The 24266-nt window shown below is 44.0% G+C and overlaps 1 protein-coding gene across 1 annotated transcript in view; it reads left to right on the forward strand.

Annotated features, from left to right (window-relative positions):
• The window catches only part of LOC142584928 (glutamate receptor ionotropic, kainate 2-like), a 246588-nt gene that overhangs the window by 216679 nt on the left and 5643 nt on the right, over positions 1–24266 (forward strand). The window contains exons 9-13 of the mRNA XM_075695279.1: positions 6825–6938; positions 7867–8073; positions 20507–20886; positions 22849–23047; positions 23755–23980. Coding sequence (XP_075551394.1) covers positions 6825–6938; positions 7867–8073; positions 20507–20886; positions 22849–23047; positions 23755–23980 — 1126 coding nt within the window. The remainder of the gene's footprint in view (positions 1–6824; positions 6939–7866; positions 8074–20506; positions 20887–22848; positions 23048–23754; positions 23981–24266) is intronic.

The following is a 24266-nucleotide window of genomic DNA, read 5'->3' on the forward strand; positions in this document are numbered from 1 at the left end:
GTCTTCTGAGCGCTTTTTTATAAAAATGTGCTTTATGTGAGGTCAGTTATGAATGAAAATAAGAATTTATCCTTAGAGGTAAACAAACCATCCGCTTATTTGGATGCTAACACGTGGTTTTACATCAATCTGCTTTTCATTGTTTTTTATTTGCCTCCCGTCGCGGTACCTTACGTGCATGCTCGCGCGAGCTAACGCCGCTGGCGCCCACCGAAGCATAGTGTAAGATTCGTCGGACGATCTCGCCGCTGCCACCATTTGTTAGAGTTGTCGGACGATCTACGAGCTGTAGGCCGATCTCACCGCTGCCATTCAGATGTAAGATTTTGGCAGTCGTAGCTGTAGGAAGGAGCTTGACTCTTCGTCGGGACTGAGGAGAGCAGGATTTATTTACATGTTATTTTCAGTTGAACGTGAGATACATCGACAGTCTTGCGTGACTCCCAAATGGAACCCGCAAGACGAGCATACAGCAAACAGCTTACGAGCACACAGCTCACGAGTACATTTCGAGCACGACAACGACCACGACGACGAGCACACTCTAGCAGTCGACAATCGCTGCTTATAAGCACTCCGCTAGACGTCATAGTTCGACGTCATTGTAGATGACCCGCCCTTTTGGAGGAGGCGGGCTCTCGACTTGGAGGAGGAGGAGGGCTCACACACACGCACACACACACACAGACACACACACATAGGTGCAATGGTCCGGAGCCGACGTCAGAGGGGCTTCGCAGAACTCTGAGCCGTGCCGGGTAGCGCGTCCGGGTAGCATATTGTCTTCCGTCTTGGTCGGCGCGTGGGAAGGAGCCCTCGTCGGCGTTCCCGCGGCAACTCCTCCACTCATAACAGAACAGGGCGTCGTTGTCGTTTTGCGCACAAAGCCTGCTTCGTCGAACTCGGAGCCATCCCGGGTGGCGCATCCAGGTAGCACATTGTCTGGTGTCTCGAACAGCGCATGGAGAGGTTCCGCCAATTACCTCCCCTCGAAAACTCCCCTGAGCTGACCCCTCGCAACGTGGCTGCCGGTTATCCGCAGTTCTCTGAAGTGCGCCACCGTCCCGGTTGGATCGGAACACGTGCAGCGGGCTGAAATAGCTGCAGGCTGATCCTAACAATAGACGGAACGCGCGGAGTGATAAAATTTGGAGACCGCACTATTTGCGCAGCTGCCACAGTGTTGCACCTGATGTATGAAACGGAGTATACGTTCACGCGCCGCGTCACGCTACACACCCCATTTACCACAATGATTCGCCAAAGCTATTAATTAATAATCTGAGACAATTTTGGGAAGTCATAAACAATAACGAAACGCGCACTATTAAGATAAATAAGAAATCGAAAGAAATTATTAATGATTCTGTTTGCGCTGATATGTCTAGTTCCGCATTTGCTACTGTGTTCACTAACGAATCTGATGCACACTCCCATTTCGAAATTGCTTACTATAAAGTCTTCAGTGCAACTGTTCGTTTTCAATGTAGATGGTATTTGCGCGGTCATAGACAAAATGAAGTATTCCTCATCTTACGGCATGGAAGAGATTAATTAAAATTAAAAAAAAAACACGGCGCATTATGCCGCAGCATATCTGTCTTTGATATTTGCCTAGTCTCTTTCCTCAGGTTTCATTCCAGATGACTGGAAAATTGAGAAGGTCGTTTCAGGCCATAGATCAGGTAACCGAAAGTCGCCGCTAAATTACCGCACCATCTCCCTAGCAAGCGTCCATTGCGAAATCATGGAACATGTCATCATATCTCTTATCATGATTTTTCTTGACTCGAATGACTTTTTTATCCGACTCAGCACGGATTCCGCAAAAGTTCCTCGTGTGAGACACAGATTGCCATCTTCCTGCACGATGTTCACACTAACCTTGAAACTAACATACAAACTAACAATTTTTCTGGATTTCTCTAAGGCCTTCGATGAAGTCCTTCATCAGCGTCTCCTATTGCAACTTACATGTCTTAATTTACATCCTTATGTTCTGAGTTCGATGATAGAATTTCTTAGTAACGGCTCCCAATCTGTCATTATAAATAGTTGCCAATCTAGCCTTTTGCCAGTAACATCAGGCGTCCGTCAAGAATCGATTCTTGACCCTCTATTATTTTTAATATATATTAACGACTTACCTTCACATGTGTTCTCTAACATCCGAATTTTCACCGATGACTGTATCATTAATCGCAATATACGTAGCACCTCCAATCAAACAGCCCTGCAGAAAGACTTCGCCAACATACTGCCTTCGCCAACATACGCCAACATGGTGCGACCTTTGGATAATGTCACTTAATGCTCTAAATCTAAAGTTATGTCAGTCACTCGTAGCAGTAATCCCTTGGTATTTATTTACCAAATCGGAAGCATGCTTCCTCAACTGGTCCGTTCATATAACTACCTAGGTGTCACTGTGTGTAATGATCGGTGCTGGCATAAACATATTTCTGACACTATATCACCTGCCAAAAACATTATATCACCTGCTAATAAGGCACGAGGCTTTTTAAAGCGAACTCTCTCCGTCAGGCTCCACAAAACGTAAAGCTGCTTGCATACAAATCCCTTGCTCGAGCAAAACTGGAGTATGCATCTATGCATCTGGAGCCCACATCAAGCATGCCTTATCAGCTCGCTTGAATCTGTTCGTAACCGCGCTACTAGGTTTAATCACTAACAATATTCATATGATGTCGGTATTTCTGCTTTTAAACAGAATCGATATTAACACTACTATCTAACAGAGGACACCATTGCTAGTCTGGAGCTCTATCCCAAGTTCTTTTTCAGCGCCCTTCACCATGCGCCATACATCGTTCCCCCCCCCTCCCCCGCCCACCTCGCATCTCTCACCGCACCAGTCATGCGCAGTAATTCGCACGCCCGCGTGCCTGAACCGCTCATTTTCCCGCCTCATTCGTTCCTCGAACAGCTGAAGACTGGAACGGCCTTGCTGCTGACGTTGTTGACATCGCCTGCCTGTCTTTGTTCCAACAGTGTGTGATTGATGAATTTGCATATATAGCTAATGGTGCATACATAACGTGGAACTTATGTAAAACCCACGCCTTATGCAATACCTCCTGCTGGGGTCGTTAAGGACAATAAACTCAGCTGAACTGAAGTACCCGCTGGAAATTTATTCATGACATTGCTTTATAAATTGATAGAAACTGTCCCGTCATTACATCACATGAGCTGGCGATAGTAAATCACTGAGGCTACTTTCCCCTCCACGTTAAGCGGCCTCCGACAGTGCTGTGGGAGAGTGCTCGAGTCTTCTGACTGCTCTCCTGCTATTGCACGGTCGGCTGGTAGAGAATCTCGACATGGTGCGTTTCTGCTGCTTCCAAAGTCGTGCGACCGTGTGGGCGGGCTTCTGGTGCTCCCTTGTTTTTGTTTCCGTTTCATTACATTATACCTGCTTGAGTGATTAATTAGTTGGTTCCTTAGTCAACTGATTGAGCGATTGATTGGTTGCTATAAATGTATTCATTTATTCACTGAGTGACCTGTCGTTACGCATAAAAAAACGAAAAATCTTTTCATTTCTTTTTACGCAGCACAATCGCACCTTGGGCACGTACAGACCGCTTCATACATTGGCAGAACGTAGAGTTTCCCAAAACATTCACACAACAAACAGCAGGAGTTGAACTCAGCGCCGCCGCGTGGAAGACGAGCACTCTCACCACTACACCATGAACGCGTTTTTTTTTTACGTTGCATTTATATACGAAAGTGCATACTAGTTAAACGAGTATATGTGAGACAGATATTTAAGTTTGATCATACATATGTCTACAAATTGTATTTTAAGTTTGCACGTAGCGTGGATACTTTCGAGATGAAATAGAAACAATCTTTTCGTTGCGAATGGCTTCAAGTGTACGTATATGTGCGACTGGCAACTGTTGCGTGTTCTCCGTGCGTACCTCGACTGATGTTGGCGTGCAAACACCAGATTTATTGCTACACTGTGGTTGGGAAATGGGCATGCTACTCGACTGCTCAACGTTCGCCTCTATCGTTTGTCCTGGCGTATAGCTGCCGCATTTCGATAAAACACGAAATGTGAATAAAAACGCTTGTTTTGCAGCTCGCACATGCACGTTAACAGCGCCAGTTCTGAGTCCTGTGTGGTGTCGCTAATCGCCCAAGTTCAAGTTCGCGACCTTAAACCCTAGAAGTTGTTCTTTCCAACGATTGATTCGCGAGCGCTTTAAATATTTCCGATACAGGCGCACGCATGCTTTTTCCCTAATTCGGTTCTTTGACTTATGACATGCATACTTGAATTGGGTCACTTGAAAGTTTGGCATCCAAGTTTGTACTTGCTGTTTAAAGTGGTGGAGGTGGTGGTGGTGGCCATGATGTTGGTACAGGCGGGGTTAGCCGGGCAGACCAGGTCACCGAGTGCTCGGCATAATGTCGGCATAATGTCATGTTGCAGGCATAATGTCGGAATAGTAACAACAACAGCAACAAAACGTTTCATGTCCAAGGTCAACGCGAACAGTCACCTCATTTGATGGCAGCTGGAACCTAAATCACAAGCTCACACTGATTGTTACTCCTGTATCGGCCGCCTGGCTGCTTTGTTCGCGTGCGTATTTGGCAGCGTTTACGTTAACTGTTCTGCGTACGCGAAATGACGCAGAGACCACTTGCGACTGATGCAGACTTAAATTCAGAATGCGCCGGCGCCTGCTAATTCGTGCGTGCACACCAATAAGCCGTAACAAATCAACTGATAGGAGCGAAGCTTTTGCATAAAAATCAATATCGCAGTCATATCTACGCTCATATTTTAAAGCAATTATATTTTTGCCTACACACTCACGTGCTGCGTGAGTGCTGGTTGCTGCTTGGTCGGTGCGTATCTCGAGGATATATTTCTGGCTATATATGCGGACTTTATATGTGTGCTGTAATCTAGTGGCAGTAAGGCAAGGGCAGGAAACGGGCCTATAACACTCGTGTACGTTGACTGAGAGAGTAGCACGGGTAGACGTACCTCTGATTTTCGTAATCAAGAAAGTAAATTCCTGCATAAAACCTGAACATATAATGCCGTCTAATAGGGATTACCAGAGCACACTAATTTTCTAAAGGAATGATGCATCATATATGATCGTTTCTATGATTTACTTGATGCTTGCTAAACCATTCGGTGGGTGCCCATTGCCAGACCTTACTTAATCCTCCAGAGAGGGTATGTGATACACTGGGCCGCAAGTGGCACAGAATTTCTACATGTAGCGAGATCTCTGTTGTACTTCTGTGTGCACAAACTTGTCATCACTATTCTTCCTACGGAAACGTTCTACATCGCCTTCATTCTCGTGACATCGCTGCATACAAGTTACTCAAGTTCTCGCCATATTTAGCGTTTCTATCTTGGCCTAGCTTGTGCAAAATGTAGAGCATAAACATACATAAAACGACAAAAATTATCTGGGATTAAAGTTTTCACGTTTATTGTGCGCAAAAAAGAACGTTTCATTAGATTTTACGGTGCACAGAATGAAAGCGAACACAATAGTATTACCTATAGCCACTACTTGTAAAGCACATGTTTAAATTACAACGTCACTGAAGCTTCCCTGCGCGAATACATTCGAACATGTGTGTCTAATCTGCATAATTATATTTTATAAGTTTTCTTAAGATCAACTAATAAACAGAAGTCCTCTATCTGACATTAACTCTAAATTTGTACAAAGAAGCCACTGATCTCCGAGTCTGTGCCCGTGTAGCTTATATGAAGTATGGAAATGAAAAGAAAAGCTACAGATGCACAATACCTTCCTACACTCAAGGAATTACCTGCTCCATATGTATATGATCACACATACGCCACTTATAGTATAGATGGGAACATCTACCAAACGGCCATTCCTTTTGTCATTGCGAAAAAACAACTACTTTTTGAACGATATACTGGCAGAATATAACATCCCGATCTACCGCGTATGTGTGCTGGTCACCTGGCCTCACCCGCTCCAAGGTCCTTTTTACTCGAAGCCAGCCAAATGCCCAGCTCTTCAGAGTACCCTTGATTTTAAACCCTGAAATGCAAATAGTAGATTGCACAAAACTTGCAATGACATATTGTTGAACAGTTTGCACGTGCTGCTTATTCCTTAATGTTGATCAACATAAATGTTTGATTGAAACTTATCCTTATGGCAGTAATTACGTCATTCGATATATTAACTACCATCATATTTATTCTCTTTTGGGTTGCGGATATCTGTTGTGCATATCTAATTTCCATTTCTGTTGAAGTAATAATAATTGATTGACAATATCTGCATTTGACAAGACACCTTGGCACTGTATCACAAAAACGCGCAAACACAAGACAGTGCAGCAACGCTCACCAGACCAGAACGCGGTTACTAGCGTCACTCTCCCCGCTTTCCCTTTCAAAGCCCAGCTCTCTTTTTTACCTCTGGGATCATGTTCTGACCAGCCTATATTTTCCTCTCGCCTTGCTTCGTACGCTACAGCGCAAGAAGGGGGAGGGGGCATGACAGCGGTAGCGGTGGCGATGCGATAGCAGCCATGGCAGTAGCATTGAATGTAGCGCAGAGAGAGAGGCAAGGCGTCCTTTTCCATGCACCTTCACCTGACTTCAAGTATTTAGCGCTGATGTCGCCCGCAAACGAGTCTTTCAGCAAATGCTAACTAGGGCGAGAGGCAGTGCTCCTGAAACGTGTGTACTCCTGTGCACTCCTACACAGGCACGTGTAACTTTACTGAAACAATTTTCCCTTTTTTTTCGATTGCCTGTTTTGTTTCAGGTTGGCACGTGGGACGAACGTCGTGGAGTTCACTTCAGCAAGAATCAAAGTGAGGTTTACGAGGAGGTGGCTCACACACTGAGAAATAAAACACTCCGAGTCGTGACCATTGTGGTGAGCACCAGATTGCCATTTATTTTCTCCTGCCACTAGAAATATGGCGTAAATAATTTACGTACATATAAATTTAGCAGAAATTATGTAAAGAAAGGGTATGCTTTATCCTGTGGGGAATAGTCTCGTGAACCATATAAATACGTTTTCTCAAATCACAGTTAAAATGCTGGTTATTTCAAATGGCGCACTACCTTCTTGCTTTTAATTGCTGATGGTGTCTCGAGCAACTGCCGTACGCTGTATTAGTTATGAAGTAGTAAGCCGGTCGTTTCCGAGTGCTCCGTCGGTGATTCAAAGGTCGTGTATACAGAGCAACTAAGCTTTACTGCGAACATAAACAGGCTCTACCGGAAAAAATGAAGCCTTATTAGCGCTATTAGAGCAGCTTATCTCTCGTAATAGAGATTTAAAACTAGGTTGTGCTAACTAAAGGTTGCCGGAGCAGTCTGAAAAAGACCGGTCGTGTTTATCATAAAATATTTGCCTTGCTTTTCCAATCGTCGCTTAAGAGTGTAGCAAGTGAAATGTTTCGCAGTAGTAAGGGTGATGGATTGTCAAGTGTCTCACAGGGTAGCTAGTAAAGTGGCAAAGTGATTTTGTTTTGCCGTACAACACAGATAGCACAATGTAATTCTGCGATAGAAGAAGGCGTAATTGAAAACTATCGATTAATTCTGACCCTCGGGGCTGCGCTCCAATATATCTGGCACTTGATTTTACGGTTGTGCACAGTAAATCATTTTTCTACAGGCATCACCCTGAACGGTGCCAAATTTTTATGTACATAATTACCTTGTCTTCGATTTATTTCCTGCTATTTGTGCACTACGGGTGTACGTTTAGCCTTGAGCGCATGCGAACGCGACGATTGTCACGTGGAGTTGTTTTGCCTTTCTTTCTTCCCCGCCCCCCCCCCCCGCCCTAGAGCGAGCCCTACGTTATGTTGCACAAGGACTCCAAGTCTGCACCAGCGGGTGAAAATAGGCTGGACGGATTTTGCGTCGACATCCTTCGGCAGATGGCGCTGATGATGGGATTCCGCTTCGAGCTGCGGCTTGTGCGCGACGGTACCTACGGCACGGTCAATGCGCGCGGGGAGTGGAGTGGCATCATCCGCGAGGTCATGGACAGGGTGAGTCCTCACTTTTCGCACTACAACACACAAAGGGTCGTCACCCCTTACGAAAACTACGTGTCCTTTTGTATGCGTGAGACAGCGACCATGAAAGATATGCCGGTCGTAAAAAAAAGGCGAATAAACTTATCTGCATCAAGATATTGTGAGTCCCGTGCCTGCCTTACAGAGGTTGGACGATGATCGCCGAGAGGCAATTATGCGTCGACGTGGGGTGTTTTTCATGTCAAATGCAGTAGGCTTACGCATATGGAATGTTCATTCAAATGCGAGCATGCATGCAGGCTCCCTAGCGTAGGCGGAATCACAGAACCTTCCAGGTGTGCATATAATGAACACGTCGTTCGGCAGGAAGTGATTGTTAAAACAAACGGGCTTCCGGCATTTTTAACGCTTAGTTGTAATCATTTCATGGAATGAAAATTACTACACGTGAATGAAGGACTTGAATACCACGAAATTCGTTATTTCACCAATGCACAATAGGCCACTTTGCAGATAAAAGTGTATCAATACAACTTTAATTAGGGTGTTGCCGGTGGCTATTATTGTTCTAATTGTACTTTCTGGCAGTATCACTACTCGAGAACCTACTGCAAAATCCGCTCAGCTGTAATTTTAATCTGTGTCTTCGTAGATCGTATAAGACGCGTAGCATGCAGTTTGACTGCAGCATGGGGTTAATATTGGGCTGGAGAAAAGATAAATGACCGCTCGGCACTTCACAGATTGGAGAGAACGAACGTGCAACAATGAAACTGTTGATCAATGTCGACAGGACAAATAAAAGCACTGTATACAACATATACTTAATAGCAATATGCAACTTGAAGTACTATACAACATGAGTCCAGCATTTAGTGTACATTTTAGATGTCTCATTCCTTATTTTTTAGAGCAATATCAAGAATAACTCAGGCAGAATACGTATAGCATGGTAATATTACCACAAAGGTTTCAGGTTAAACAGAACAAAAGAAGCACTTTGCCCCGAAAGGCGACCCACTGACAGCGATAGGAAAGTATTAGACAATTACACGAAAGTAAGGTCTGTAGCTTGATATTCCACATAAATCCCACTAAACATTAACGTACTGATTAAATTAGCAAACATGGTGTAACACGCAGGCAGACAAACCTGAACCGATGTCATTCGGTGACCTTGAGCACTTCTGTATCACAACTAGCCACAATGCTGGCGTGATGAAGTGCGCCGTTAGAGATGAGATTACTGGAGCTCGAACTGTAAAGGCGCGACAGTGCGTATCACGCAACTGTCGATTTGAGCATCTGCACATGCCACAGATTTTCTCCAAGGTACCGCTCGCGAACTGTATGCGCCCAGCCACGCATACAGCTCGCGATGTGTAGCGATGCAGCGATGTGTAGCCATGGCCGGCCTGGCATAGGACACTTGCGCTCACCTCGCGTAGCAGGCCCTTGTTCGCGTGACCTCCGACAAGGGGAGCACGAAAACCAGGCACGCGTCAAGCCACCGTCCTTCTCGGCTGTCCCGTCGCATATCTTTCCTCATATCAACAACATACTCCGCAGGGACCGCTCCTTCTTATCGCACTTGGGGTTTATACGAACATTAGGTGAAGACAACGGTGAAAATTCACCCGTAGTGCCCATACAACTGCTATCGCAGCGGAAAGGGGCACATTTCTCGTTATAACCGTGGATCAGAGATAACTGCGGAGTAGTTTATTAAACAGGGAGTGTGGAAGCCACATTGGAGTGAAAAAATTTTTTTCCGGTGTGAACTACTTCGACTAATGCTGCCTTCGCGCTCATCGCCACGTGCTCGTGCAGGCCCTAGCAGCAAAATATAAATCGAAATCATGCTTCGCACTGGCATTCTTTCAATATCTCTCAAAACAGTCACATATTGAATGAAAACTGAGAATGTCTAGAGCCATACGCGATTAATTCGACGCCTTTTGGGTAAATTGATGCGAAACATTGAAGTCTGAGGCTCAAGAACTGCGATGACACACAAAGCCGCAGGCCAACCATTTTTATACCCAGCCATTGTGACGTTGAGTGTTCCATGGAGACAAGTACCATTTTTAAAGAGATGCATTTTCGTGTCGCCATTGTCGCTGGCATCTCCAAACCTGTCTAACATGCGTGATGCACGTAAAGTATGTTGTCATAATAGCGCCCGCCATTGAAGTGAATAGGCTAGATCTATGTTCAGGAAAAATGTTGGGAAATATATAAAAAGTGGAATATTTTCAGCTGTCTGCTGATTGGCGTTATAAAAAGCAGCAGATTAATTGTTAGTTAAACACAACGATATTATACGCCAATATCTCTGTTTGGGATTATCACTGGCTTCACCAGAATATGACCTTCGTAAAAACCTGAAATGTAAAAAAAAGAGAAAGATGTCACGTCTTATCACACGACACAGGCGCTTTCAAGCCTACTATACTAAACTTAAGGCACGTCTCTCGTGAATTTAGGTGTCCTTGGAATATGAATGTTTACGTAAAACGTGTACACTTACAGGGAGTTGCAACACAAGGGGACATAAAAGGCTCTCAAGGCTGCATACTATAGAAATAGTATTTTTCGGAATATTGATTTGAAGATCGATTTGATAACATTCAGTGGCGTAGCTCCACACCAATATTTTTGCAGAATAATAACGATGAGAGTTTAGGTACGCGCTGCGCGTCTTTCTAACTATAGAGCACGTCCAGTTTTCTCCTGAAAGCCGCGACAAAAAAAAAAGAGGTTGACGGAAAAAAAAAGTCGACGCTTTATGACAGAGCCTGTTTACGGAAGAAGTAGCATGCGCCGCCCCCTCCTCCCACGCCACAAAAAAAAATATATTTATGAAAGCTGTCGGCGAGAACAGAATCCTGCTTTATGGGGACACTACCCCTTCTTTGATCGTGCAGATTTCTGGCCTCGTTAATCATTGCGCACGCCAGCTTAAACGCGAAGGCCGCCTGCGGCGTCCTACATAATCGTCGCCAATGGGAGGCGGAGGAGCTCGCCGGGGGAGGGGGAGGGGGGGGGGACCGGCATCGAGTGCGTTCGCGTGGCATGTTTCGAAATATGGATTTGCGCCGTTGAAGGGTCCCGTGCTTACGTGTCTCTCTGTCTTTGTTGTGCGGCACGTTTCACGGGGGAGCGAGGACGAGAGCGTTTTCCAATAGGTTTGCAGAAACGCGCCTCGCTGCTGTTTCCTGTACTTTTATTTAATTATGTTTCCTTATTGAGAAATACTTTTTTTTATTTTAATCAATTTTTGTTGCGGAATCCTGCAAGGACATTTTATATAGTTTGATTTTGTATCTCTAATGCTCTCTGTAGAAAAAGCAAAATGTGTTAAACGTAGTGTATATTCCCTTGATAAATGATCTGAAGAAATTGCACGACTCAGCGATCCCTTTGGCTGTGCACTTTTTTGCAATGACAGCAACTATAATTATCCCGCTCTAAATACCAGTGTCTTGCAATTCTGCTTTCTTGCGTGTTCTTCAAACGACGGCGTTCGGCCAGCCTACAACAAACAAGCCTACAAAAGAATATGCGCACCGACTTTTTTTCCTAAAAAACTTCTAACGGAAAAAGATGAGTGCAAGCAAGCTTACGAGAGCTAACAGAATGACCGGCGCGTTAATTTAGCTCACATACGCCTTGAATGCAGGAATCATAACGCATAAGTGATGCGGCATATTGACGCTCAGGCAATCGTTACATTGTACTATTTATTATTCATAGTCATTCTTATTTGCTTCATTTAATGGTCACCCCCGATTAGGTTCTTTTTCCTCTGACTTCTCTCTTATCTCACCGTCTCAACGTTGCCTTATTTTTTTATTGTATTCTTTGCCGGTCCTCTGTCACCTCGTAACATTGCCAGTACAAATTCTGTCTATTTTTTCTTTTTGAATCTCAAGAGCACCTTCTCTAAATATAATCACAGTTCTCGTATCTTCATTGTGTCTTTTCTACACTGCTTCTGTAAAACGTTTTTTTTTTTTTGAATATGTAACAGTGTTGAGGAGCACTATATTTTGTGATATAACACTTTTCAGCGCTAAGATTTTAGGTGGACCAGGCATCCACTGCAAATCAACAACGTTAAAATTGCAACAAATTGGTCAAAGGTTGTCGGGGAAACTACGTTCACGAAGAAGAAAATTTCTGTTCGAATGATGAAATCAAGAAAATCATGCATACCCATATTCTAGAAAAATATAAACCGACGCTCAGCCACCGCTATGAGAAAGTAGCATTGCTTTAAGTTCAACCCCAAGTCATTTGACCACTGTAATGATAAAAGTAATTTCATACGGAGTAGAAACTGCTTAAGAGACATTGTAAGGGAACCGTAAGCAATATTGGAAGTTATAGGAGGGGAAAGATTGAGGAAGCAGTAAAAAAATGCTCGCAGCATGAAATGAGAGAGAACAAAACTTTACATAGGACAGAGCTATATGTATGCAGTGAAATAATTACCCGGTAATGTCATCAGCAAATTCAATGATGCAGTAAAAGCAGCTCAATAATTCTATATTGACGTTGCAGTAAACATAGCAGCCACCCAACATTCATTGGAAGTAGTGATTAACAGGATACAGAGGCTCCTGCTATACCTAGTGATGGAATTTGAAGCGCCTTTATTCTTTATTCTTTATTCTTTATTCATCAATTACCCCGCAGCGCCCGAAGGCCTTGCAGCAGGGGGGTTACAACATGGAATAAAATACATCTTCGTTCACACAATGCACTTGCTTTTCAGTCAGCCTATTCCACTGCTTAATTGTTCGAACAAAAAATGAGTTGGCATACATGTTCGTCTTGGCAGGGTACTCGAGGATTTTGCAACTATGATCAGTTCGTTTTGAAATGTAATGAGGTTTGTGTAAGTAAATTTCCCTATTAATTCCTGTTTTATTGTAGTAAATTGAATATAGAAATTTTAATCTCAGTTTATTGCGGCGGGCAGAAAGCGATTCCCATCCTAGCTCAGCCTTCATTGCAGTGCAGCTCTCCTTTCTTCCGTACCGCCCCAAGACGAACCTGGCAGCACGGTTTTGTATTTTTTCCAGAGCGGCAATGAAGGTTACCTCGTGGGGGTCCCACACAACACAGCCATATTCTAAGAGTGGTCGAACACAAGTTGTATATGCCATACGTTTTAAATTCGCATGTGAACATCGCAGGTTTCTCTGAATAAAATTCAAAGCTTTACCAGCTTTGGCTATGATACTTTCTACCTGTGGTTTCCACGAACATTCAGACGACAGTAGCACACCTAAATACTTATACGTACTGCCTTGCTTCAATAGTACGTTGTTCAGATGATACTGTGACTGAATTGGTTTCTTCTTTTTAGTAAATGAGAGATGTACACACTTTGTTATGTTCAAAGTCATTTTCCATTTAGTACACCAATCATGAATGATTGTTAGGTCGTTCTGAAGTTCAATTGTATCATTGTGATGGGAAATCTTTTTGTACACAACACAGTCATCCGCAAACAACCGTATAGAAGATGAAATTCCGGCAGAGATATCATTAATGTACACCAAAAATAATAACGGACCCAGAACGGAGCCCTGTGGGACTCCTGACGTAACATTTGCATATTCGGAGCATTTTCCATTCAGTATTACACATTGCCTTCTTTGTGAAAGGTAACATTCAATCCATTTAAAAACAGTTGCATCAATGTGTAGGGTATTAAGTTTAAACAATAAGAGTGAATGTGATACCGTGTCGAAGGCTTTCCGAAAATCCAGGAACACACCGTCTACCTGTCCTCCTGCATCTACGCTGGATATTATGTCATGATAAAACTCAACTAGTTGTGTTGTGCAAGATAGTCCCCTACGAAATCCATGCTGCTCGTTAATTAGTACCTTATGCTTATTTAGATGATTTAGTATTTGTTTGTATAATATATGTTCAAGTATTTTACACGGGATAGACGTAAGTGATATTGGCCTGTAGTTACCAACGTCTTTCTTGGACCCACCTTTATGTATCGGAACAACGTGTGCAATTTTCCAGTCATGGGGTAAAATACCTGTCGATAAAGATTTTTCAAAAATTAAATAAAGGTACATAGAAATCGGCCCCGCGCAACGTTTGAGTACACGTGGAGAAATACCATCCGGACCACTAGATTTACTCTCATCAATATCTTTCAATAGTTTTTCAATTCCATTAATACTAAGCTCAACAGGAAGCATAGGCGAAATATTAGTTGTAGGTTGATGAATATGACAGGTGTGGTTGGGTAAGAATACCGAATGAAAGAAGTTGTTTAGGCAGGCAGCTTTATCTTCGTCTTCCATAATTATCCTACCGTTATAATTTAACTCCTGTATTCCTTACAAGAGAGGTTGAGGGTAAAAGCTGCATGAGAAGATGGAATAACTCTATATTTATTCAGAGATAGTGCAAACATTATGCTTCAAAAGCTTGCAGCCGTTTATACGGAATGCCTCACAACTTCAAGTGTAGCAGAGAGCTCGAAGAATGCCAGCGATAAAACAATCCGTAAGACGGGAGACATTAAATAATTGATCACTTTTAGGCCCAATAGCTTTTCAGTATTGTATAAATTATTCATTAAAATAATTTTTATAGGATCAGGGAAACACTTGACTTTAATGAATCAAGAGAACATGTTGGCTTCAAGTAGGAATATTCTACAATAGATCATATTCATGTTATCAATCTAACAACCGAGGAATGTGCTCAGTACAATGAAGCTCTCTGTATGGCTTTCATAGATTACGAAAAAGGCATTTGATTCAGTAAAGATACCAGTAGTCATGGAGGTATTGTATATTAAAGAACAGGAGGCATGCGTAAATATCTTGACAAACATCTACAAAGATTCCACTGCTACCATGCTACTTCACTAGAAAAGTAAAAAAAAAACCTATCAAGAAAGCGGTCTGGCAATGAGGCGCAGTCTCTTCAATTCTATTCACTGCATGCTTAGAAGTAGTATTCAAGCTGTTAGGCTGGAAAAGCTTGGCAGTGATGATCATCTGTGAATATGTCGAAAACCTTTGGTTTACAAATGACTGTGTCCTGTTTATCAACACTGGAAATGAATTGCAACATGTGTTTTTAGGCCTTAACTGAGAATGTGTAGGAGTAGGATGGAATATATAGGATGGATAGGATAGGATAGCCTGGCAAGAGAACAAAAATTCATTACCGCCAGTCAGCCTATGGAATGTGTGTACGAGTACTTTCATCTGGGTCAGTTAGTCACTGTAGGCCGTAATCATGCGAAGCACGTTCACAGAGTAATGAAAATGGGTTAGAGGGCATACAGCATGCATTACCAAATTGTGACTGGTAGCTTGCCACTGTCGTTGGAAAGAAAAGCCCGCAATCATTACATTTTAACGGTACTAACATAGAGGGCAGAAACTTGGAGATTGACAAAGAAGCTCGAGAAGAACCACACAAAGAGCAATACAACGAAAAACGTTAGGCGTAACATTAAGAGACAGGAAAGACAGAGGTGTGAATCAGAGAGCAAAATGGGATTGCCGGTATTCCTTTCAAAGAGAAAGAGAAAGTAAGAGAAATTGACGGGCAGGTGGGCTGGAATGCTGTACGTAGGGATGATAAACGCTGGACCTTTAGAGTTACAGACTGGGTGCCAAAGGCAGGGAAGGGCAGTCGCGGACTGCATAAAATTAGGAGGGGTGATGAAATTAGGAGATTTGCAAACGCATCCGGGAATCGGCTAGCTGAAGACAGCGGTAATTTGAGATCACTGGGACAGGCCTTCGTCCTGTAGTAGACATCGAAATTAGCTGAAGAAGAAGGACAAGAAGATGATGATGATGAAAGAAAGACTACCACAATCACCTACCTGTGTTATCGTGTAAAATAGGGCGTTTTTTTCACAGCTCTTGTTGATTATTACGATTATAATAAAGAACCTGCTTCTCTGCGATACCTTGTTTATGCGTGTTTATGCATTGCTTATGCGTACGACGGTTGCAGCCGACTGCCTTGTAGAAAAGTTCTTCAACGCGCTTTTAAAAATCAGGTACTGCTGACTGTGCACAAACTAAACACCGAACATGCCACAGGCAGGATTTCCGAGCAAGTCAAACGAGCCAGTCAGAATGTTGTTGTCATAGCACTGCCGTTTCTTGCATTTGCACTTCGGCCGGCTTTCACTGCAGTGGTACATCTAAGTTGGTTCGCCTCGTAGAAACGGGCTAGCCGTCGCTTGTTTGTATTTATTTTATCTACAGTTCTAGTCTGTTTCTGAGTGCGCTGTCCTTTGATCCTCGCTGATCGTATTAGCGCGAGGGCTTTCTCTCGCCTTGTCCTCGGTTTCCTTCACGAAAGCAGTGCCGCTGCGAGTGCGAGATAAACACTGGAAGCTTACCCAAAGTCAGTTCTATGCAAAAACAAAAGTTTGATGATCTTCGGCGTTCTGCAGAGTGCGCTGTTACTGCGCGGATGGATAAACTTCCTAACTACGCTTCTGCAGATCTCAAATAAGCTTTTGCTTCATTGAAACGCTTTCGCGCGTGGACACTGCATCCTAAAAACTCGATAATGCGTGAAAATAAAGAACACGTGCTCTTCGGAAGTCTTAAAGCATACTCGATTTTCTTTGCAAGCAGGCTACAAACAACTTCGCTCTTTACGTCAGTCTGCACTTAACAGAAAGCTTTAGCTCGGGAGCTCCCATCTACACGCATGGGAATAGCTAAATTGTTTTTCTCTTCGATTGCTCCTCCAATATTGATACGGGTTGCCTCATGGAAAAAATTTTGTGAATGAAGCAAGTGGATTCTTAATTTCTACCGTAAATTAAAAAAGGATAAATGTGACATTGCCAAAATAAAAGAAATCTCAAGTACCCATGTTTATCACTCTTTATCTCAGGAATGAATAAAAAACTATTTCACACTTTCGTAATCTGCGCCTAATAATACGTCTAAAGTGGTCAAAATTGATGAACTAGCGATCACTAAAGAATATACTGGTAATTTCAGACACTGATTTGGCAACACAAGGCTTTTGCTTTGTTTAGACTTAGCGATGTTCGGCAGTTTGGGGACAATTGTAAAATAAAATTTGAGGTCATAGTTTACCATTTTTCTGCTTATATTTGCTAGAATCTAACTTTCTCTTTAAGATACAACACATTTCAATAAACCCGATAAAGTGGTCCCTTCATTATATCATTCGTGCGCCTTACATGTCTTTGAATACGGGAATCACAGTTGATTCCTATCTAAATATTCCCGCGGGATCGAATCCCGGCCACGGAGGCCGCATTTCGATGGAGGCGAAATGCGAAAACACCCATGTTCTTAGATTTAAGTGCACGTTAAAGAACCCCGGGTAGTCGAAATTTCCGGAGTCCTCCACTATGGCATGCCTCATAATCAGAAAGTGGTTTTGGCACGTAAAACCCCATAATTCAATTATCTAAAGATTCCTCTTCGGAACAGCAAACACTGCCATTTATGAAAAGCCAGAATTTCTGAGTCCTCTTACGCGAATAATCTGGAACTGCACCCAACGCTTGTAACAAATTACACACAAAAAATAAATATTCACGTCTCACACACGCTGAAATTGACGTTATGTGCAGTATTTTGTACGCAGCTGCTGCCTATAGGCTTGTTTTGGGTTCTGCAAATCTACAATATATGGCAGAAGATGGCCGTGTAATGCGAGCAGTTACAAGGGTGACAACGGCAAATTGATTCCAGAACGAAGGCGATAGTTCGGACGACGAGCTCAACCCCTTATGACGGGACGTTATAGTGGCTGAGGAGAATCGAATTCAAGGCTCCTTGGGGAATCCAAATTTCATGTCTTAATACCTCATTGCATAAGGGAATAGCGAGAGCTTAGGAAATCCACTGTATGGCCAAAGTCTGACGTGCCAGTATGGTGCTCTTGTAGTGGAAAATTTCCGTGCGCGTTTTCGCTTTCGCCTTTACGCTGGTGTCTCCAGTTCGTATGCAGTATTTTTCGTTAAAGCAGTGTCATAAATGCTGCTCTAGTCTGTCGGCCTTCCGCCGTCATGTGGTGGTGCCAGACGATGAACACACGCTTTTAGTGAGCTACCATAGTTCTGAAATTCCCATTGGGAGTTGCCTTCACGAAAGCTTATTCAGCACTCATTGGAACGGCTGACAGTTCTGCATGGTATGTCTGCGGCTGCGAGGAGAACATTAACCACATATTGTGCCACTTCCCCCAGTTTCAAGCACAAAGGCAGTCTTTGACCAACGCATGCAGGACTAGCTGATCGTCCTCTGAATGAACAGACAATTCTAGAACACCGTCCCCACCGATCATCGGGTCAGAAGGCACTAAATGCTATTTTGTGTTTTCTGAGAACGTCTGTCTGGCTTGTGCGAGCGCCTTTGACTCTGTAGCGCTGTTCGCCCATATTTCTAGCCACATATCTCTCTTTCTCTCCCTTTTTGCTATTCGCCTTCTCCCCACCCCCAGCGCAGCGTAGCCAACCAGGCTCTTGACTGGTTAACACTGTGCCTTCCTTTTATTTCTCTCTCACTGTCCTTGGTACATGGTGCCGGTGTCGACGTGGTAATATACAAAAAAACTAAATATTTCTTAAAATGAAAAGGAAGAGGGAACTTGAGGCTGGTCATCTATCGCATAGCGCTGAGATAGAGGGAGATAAGAGAGACAGGAAAAAGGAAATTCCGGGAGGTGAACCAGATGTGCGTCTGGTTTGCTACTTTAGCCGAGGACCAGATGTCTAGAAAGATGGGGAGAACGAGAAGAAGGGAGAAAGAATATTAAGGTTACCGCTTAATTGGGAGGCACACATCGACGCCAAACTTAGTCACACAGGTCTGCGCGCTTCGGGAACTGCGGCAATTCGCAAGTCGCTTTTTATGCTTAGCATTTCAGGTCTCGTCTTAGGCCTGCATTGCCTGAGGAACACATGGGAGGTTCGTGCAGATATCGGAGGCACTTCGCAGTGTCCGCCGCCCACTGAAGAGCTGATAGATTCGCAGCAAATAGCGTATGAAACTTGATAGGTCAGATCGGAGGCTGATCAGTGAAAATGTGCTGACGTATTAGAATGATATGTGTAGCGTCGTTCCTCTAGTATTGCAATAGTGTTTCGCTGAACTTTTGAATGCTGTCTGACATGATGAGAACGGGTGAGCTGTGATGTCTAATGGAGGGCTACAAACGCTGCATGCAGATAAAGGATAAATAGAAAGACAGGGAGGTTAACCAGAGGTAATTTTGGTTAGCTGCCTTGCGCGAGAGAAGGAGAAGGCGGATTCAAAGCGAGATATGAGAGGACCACGAACGAGGTAAACTGCGTACATGAGCCAGCGGAAGCAGGAAGCGCTGCCTGAGGCTATTATGCAGGCCCGTAGACCTCAGGAACTCACAACATAGAAACGCTCGGTTTGAGCGTTAGGGTTGAGCTGGCAGAGGCTTTCACCATGCTGTGGCCAGAAGATAATTTTAATGGATGATAATGGTGATGATGATTACGACGATATGCAGGCGCAATCTGCGTTGATGGCAGAAAAAATGTAAGCAGAATCGTGCTGAACCTGTAGGGCCTTTATGGCAGAGTGTGCACTTGGCTGTTCATTTGTTTTATGTTGATGACCTTAAACTTCTTTACCTGCCAGCGACGGCAAATTTATCACTTCTTACATTTTCGTTTTCTATTACTAGGAATATCAAGTTAATCATAAGGTGAACAGCACACTCGAGTGAATTATACAATCAATACAATTGGGAATGCGCACGATATGTTTCTGCAGTTAATAGATTATACGCTCTAATTGGCTTAATCTTCTCTTTTTCGGCTTTATGTGGCGGTTACTAATAGTTGAGCGTTGATAAGCTTTGCGCACACACTGGCAGAAATTCATAAAGTGCTATATTTGCCGTAAAGTAATTAGTTGGTTGTCCATTTTGACTTCTCGCGCAACATTGTCCGCCTCTTTTTTTATGCTACTTACTGCAGCCAACATCTTTAGACTCTGGTCAGGTAAAAACAAAGAAAAAGATGCCCGGGATTAAAATGCTTGCCAGCGTACTTACCACGTGCAACAAACCTTCGAGTGATGTGGACGTGTCAACGCTATTTCTATTTATAGCGCACTCGCGTTGTAGTTAAATATTAAGCAATAAAACGACAGACACCGAGCAAAATAAATGCTAAAAATGAATAAATCTTTAAGACGCGTTGGCTTCGCTACGGAAGCCTTGTCCACAAGGGTTGAAGGAAAATTCACGCAACTTATGTATTGTTCAGCACGTGACGTGAGCAGCGCGTGTACGACGGGAAGAGGGTTCCCTCACTTCGATTGAACCTGTGACGTGTTTTCACTATCTCCGACGATTCAAGATACAGCCGCGCTTAAATAAGCTCTTAATGCATACGCAGGAAGCCGACCTGGCCATCGGTGACCTTACCATCACGGTGTCACGGTCGCGCGCCGTCGACTTCACGCTGCCCTTCATGCACACTGGCATCGGCATCCTGTACCAGCGTCCCGTGCAGGAGTCGCGCCTCTTCTACTTCCTGCTGCCTTTGTCCCTGGACGTGTGGCTCTGCCTCCTGGCCGCCTACCTGGGCGCTGCGCTGATGCTCCACTTGGCGGCGCGCATGGCTCCTGCCGAATGGCACGTGCCCAGGCATGGTCCCAAGTGCGACTGCGACCGGTCACCGGGTGCGGACAGACCGCGAAATGCGCTCGGGCTTGGCGAGAGCCTCTGGTACGCCACTTCGGCGCTCCTGTTCCAGAGCTGCGAGACCAGCCCGAGGTAGGTTTGCGTAAAGAAAGCTTATTCACCCGGAGAAACGTGTACCATGTTACTGGCAGTATATTAGATTGGATCGCTGCATAGACTTCTCCCGGTGCCGTTTATGTTCAGCTGGTAAAAGTACGACTGCTTGGAACTCATTGCCCCGGTCTATTCGCAGCGCTGCGTTCCAACCCAAAGAGCTCCGGGGCGCTCTCACCTTCGAGCCAGGGAGTGCCAGCGAGATTGGATTGAATTCGGATCATGTGGGTACTTCGAGTGCTCTGGAAACAGCCGAGCGATGGGCTGCCCAGAGCAATCGAGTTGGAGCGTGATATGTACCACTCAATAGAAGCACGGGTGTAGAGCGCACATTATCGAACCACAAACTTCGCGAACGTGGTTATCCCACGTCCGTCGTTTTGCTGTGCGCTGCACTCAGTGTTGAAACACCAACTAAATATAGGGTTATGTGTTGTACAATGATATTAACTATTCAGGAAGATACGATCGTTATAGTTTATTGCGATGAACTTGGCGCTAATAAAACAATTAGGAAATTATTATGAATTTAATAGAAACCTGCAAGTGTCGGTTTTTGAAATACATTCACTTCAACGAAGGTCTAAAGGAATAAAGGTTTTTCAGAGGACGTGATAGTCTGGATGCGTGCTCTTCGATGCGGGTGCTAGTTATATTGGGAATTGTAAAGTAATAAAGGGTATTTTGATAAGGCCGGAAGTAGCAGAGAGTAGCAATTACTGTTCTTCATAATCACCACAAGCGCTTTCCTGACAAGTTTAGATAAGACATTCAGACGCATTGACCAGTAATGAAGGGCAACCGGAGTGGGCCGTATATTGTACAGTTGAAAGGCAAATTAGTCGAAAATAATTTAATGTATGCAAAACGCGGTGCGTATTTCTGATCAGTGAAGAAAATGTAGTCGAAATGTTTCACTGAGTTGCACTAACACTTGTATGTTGTGAACAACAATAGGAATAGTTAATAGTTGAACAATATGTTATGTGCGTTAAAGAAGCCCAATATTTAAGATAATGTAGCTATCAAAAAGAGTAGAATCAGTGAGCCCTTTGATGATAGACACTGCACTACTATTCGAAACGTGGTCAATATTTTGTTAGACTGCGGGGCAGAAGAGCACATTATTGAGACAAGGTAAATGTTGTTATATCTTACAAAACAGCAGTGTTTATAATCAGAAGCTGGAAATTAGTATTTCATTTTCACCTATGCAGTTTACAACCTACTGCGCGTATTTTACCACATATTGAGAGTTGGCGCAACTGCCACTGATCCAGCCCTCCAATCGACACTAACGTCTACCCGTCATAACCGACCGCGCCACACAGCGTCCGTCTGTGTCTAATGCATTTTCCTTGTGCGCGCGTCCTTTGTGTTTCGCTGGTACCCCTCTTCTTCAAGCAGTTCTTTCCTTTGCTGATAATATTAGAAATAAATTCAAGCAGCTTGGCGCTCCCTCGTTGTCATTAGTATTTAGTTGGGCTGATTTAGTTCAAAAATATTTTTTCGACATGGGCATTTTCTAGCAGACATTTACAGTTTTACACAATGAAAAGTGCTTTGTGCGATTCTGCTTTCTGCCTTCAAAACGCAGTGCCTCAAATTTTATTGCACAGAGCATTTAGTACTCGCGTAAGCTAGTGATGGTCAACAACAACGTCCTCTGATCTAGTAGCAGTAACTCATACTACCTTATTAAATAGAGCGAATTCTCTGCTCAATGTTACTGTACCTAGTTTTGCAGTTATAGAGGACAAATGTCGCATGAAATGGGAGACCTTTCTCCTTATTTTTGACAGCTACAACCACCTTTCGTAGAGCCCCCGCACTAGTAAATTTAAATCACGCTGTCCACAAGTTCCCACATGTGTTATTCAGGTGTTGATGAAACGACATTCCATGCCAAGGCTGTTCGCTCTGCGTCCCCATTACTTGCAGGGCGGCGTCCACAAGGCTTATTGCCATCAGCTGGTGGGTGTTCTCGCTGATCATGGTTTCCTTCTACACGGCCAACATGGCCGCCTTCTTGGTCAACGAGAAGCTCCAGTTTCCCATAGAAAACGTTCACGACCTAGCTGCCCAGTCGAAGATTCGGTATGGCTGTATGGCGTCGGGCTCTACGGAGACGTTTTTTAAGGTACGTTAAAAGGGGTTTTTTACTGCTTCCCCACTGCCTTCCCTTTTAGTCTATAGGCCATATGAATTTCCGAACAATTTGACATACCATACGTCAGCTGACTCGCGAGTTGTTTAGTGCTATAGCCATATTAACGAATTGAGCGCGAAAGATACGATCGCATAGAGGGGGAGGAGGGAGGGTGGCATAAACACCGGACGAGCGCTTTGCCGATTTTTGGCGCTAAATTCATTATTGTTCCACATGCACCAACTTGCGTAACAGCAAGTACTACTATACTTATAGCTTTATTTGGAAGTATTAATGAAAGAAGGAAATTAGAGTGCCGTCTGGACTGTGCCGTGATGGAAAATATATTTTTCAGTGATTCCGAGTTGAAATACGAATAGTTCTTTTGGGATAAGGATGCCACTAGAAGTTCAGTGACATGCACGTGATGCGTATTGCTGCAACTTTAATTAAAGCCCGTAGTTGTCAAAACTATTAGAAACGCTTTCGTTGCACGTAGCGCCCAAAAATTCTTTTGTCACGGGCAAACAACTTTCGAGCAGTAGTACAAACGCAGCGCAGGCTTCTGGGAATGTCTGTCTGATGAATATCAAGTATTTCCACTCGAGCGAATAACTTTGCATAGATTTTCTCTCGCGACCAAGTGCGAAGCGAGTGCAGCAATTCCCCCCGTGTTGCTTTCGCCACCGTCGCAACAGGAATCGAAACTGGAGCCATACGAACGGATGTGGACGGTGATGTCTAACAACCGCGATGATTCCCTCGCGTCATCGACCGCGGAAGGCGTGGAGCGGGTCCGACGGGGTGACTACGCTTTCCTGATGGAGGCAGCCACCATCGAGTACCTCACAGACAGAGACTGCCAGCTGGCTCAGATTGGGGGACCACTCGACTCCAAGGGATATGGATTCGCGCTGCCAAGGGGTGAGTGCAGCGTGTGTGTGATGACAAGCTCCTTTTTTTGCTGTTTGTACACGCTCAATATCGGAATGTATTCGCGATTTCTTACCTCGTGGGCTAAACTGCAACATGGTGAGCTAGACGTCTCCTCACTTGCATTTGCAGCGAACAGCAATCACTTGTTAAAACAGGTCTCGCGTCGTAATTTAGTATTTGCTTGAACATTCGCATGAAACACTGCTTGTTGTAGTTTGATCAACGTTACGAAATGTATGCAGCTCATACACAGGTCGCTTTGTTTTTGCCAGGC

The sequence above is a fragment of the Dermacentor variabilis genome, chromosome 6 (genome assembly GCF_050947875.1).
Source record: "Dermacentor variabilis isolate Ectoservices chromosome 6, ASM5094787v1, whole genome shotgun sequence".
Taxonomy (NCBI): Eukaryota; Metazoa; Arthropoda; class Arachnida; order Ixodida; family Ixodidae; genus Dermacentor; species Dermacentor variabilis.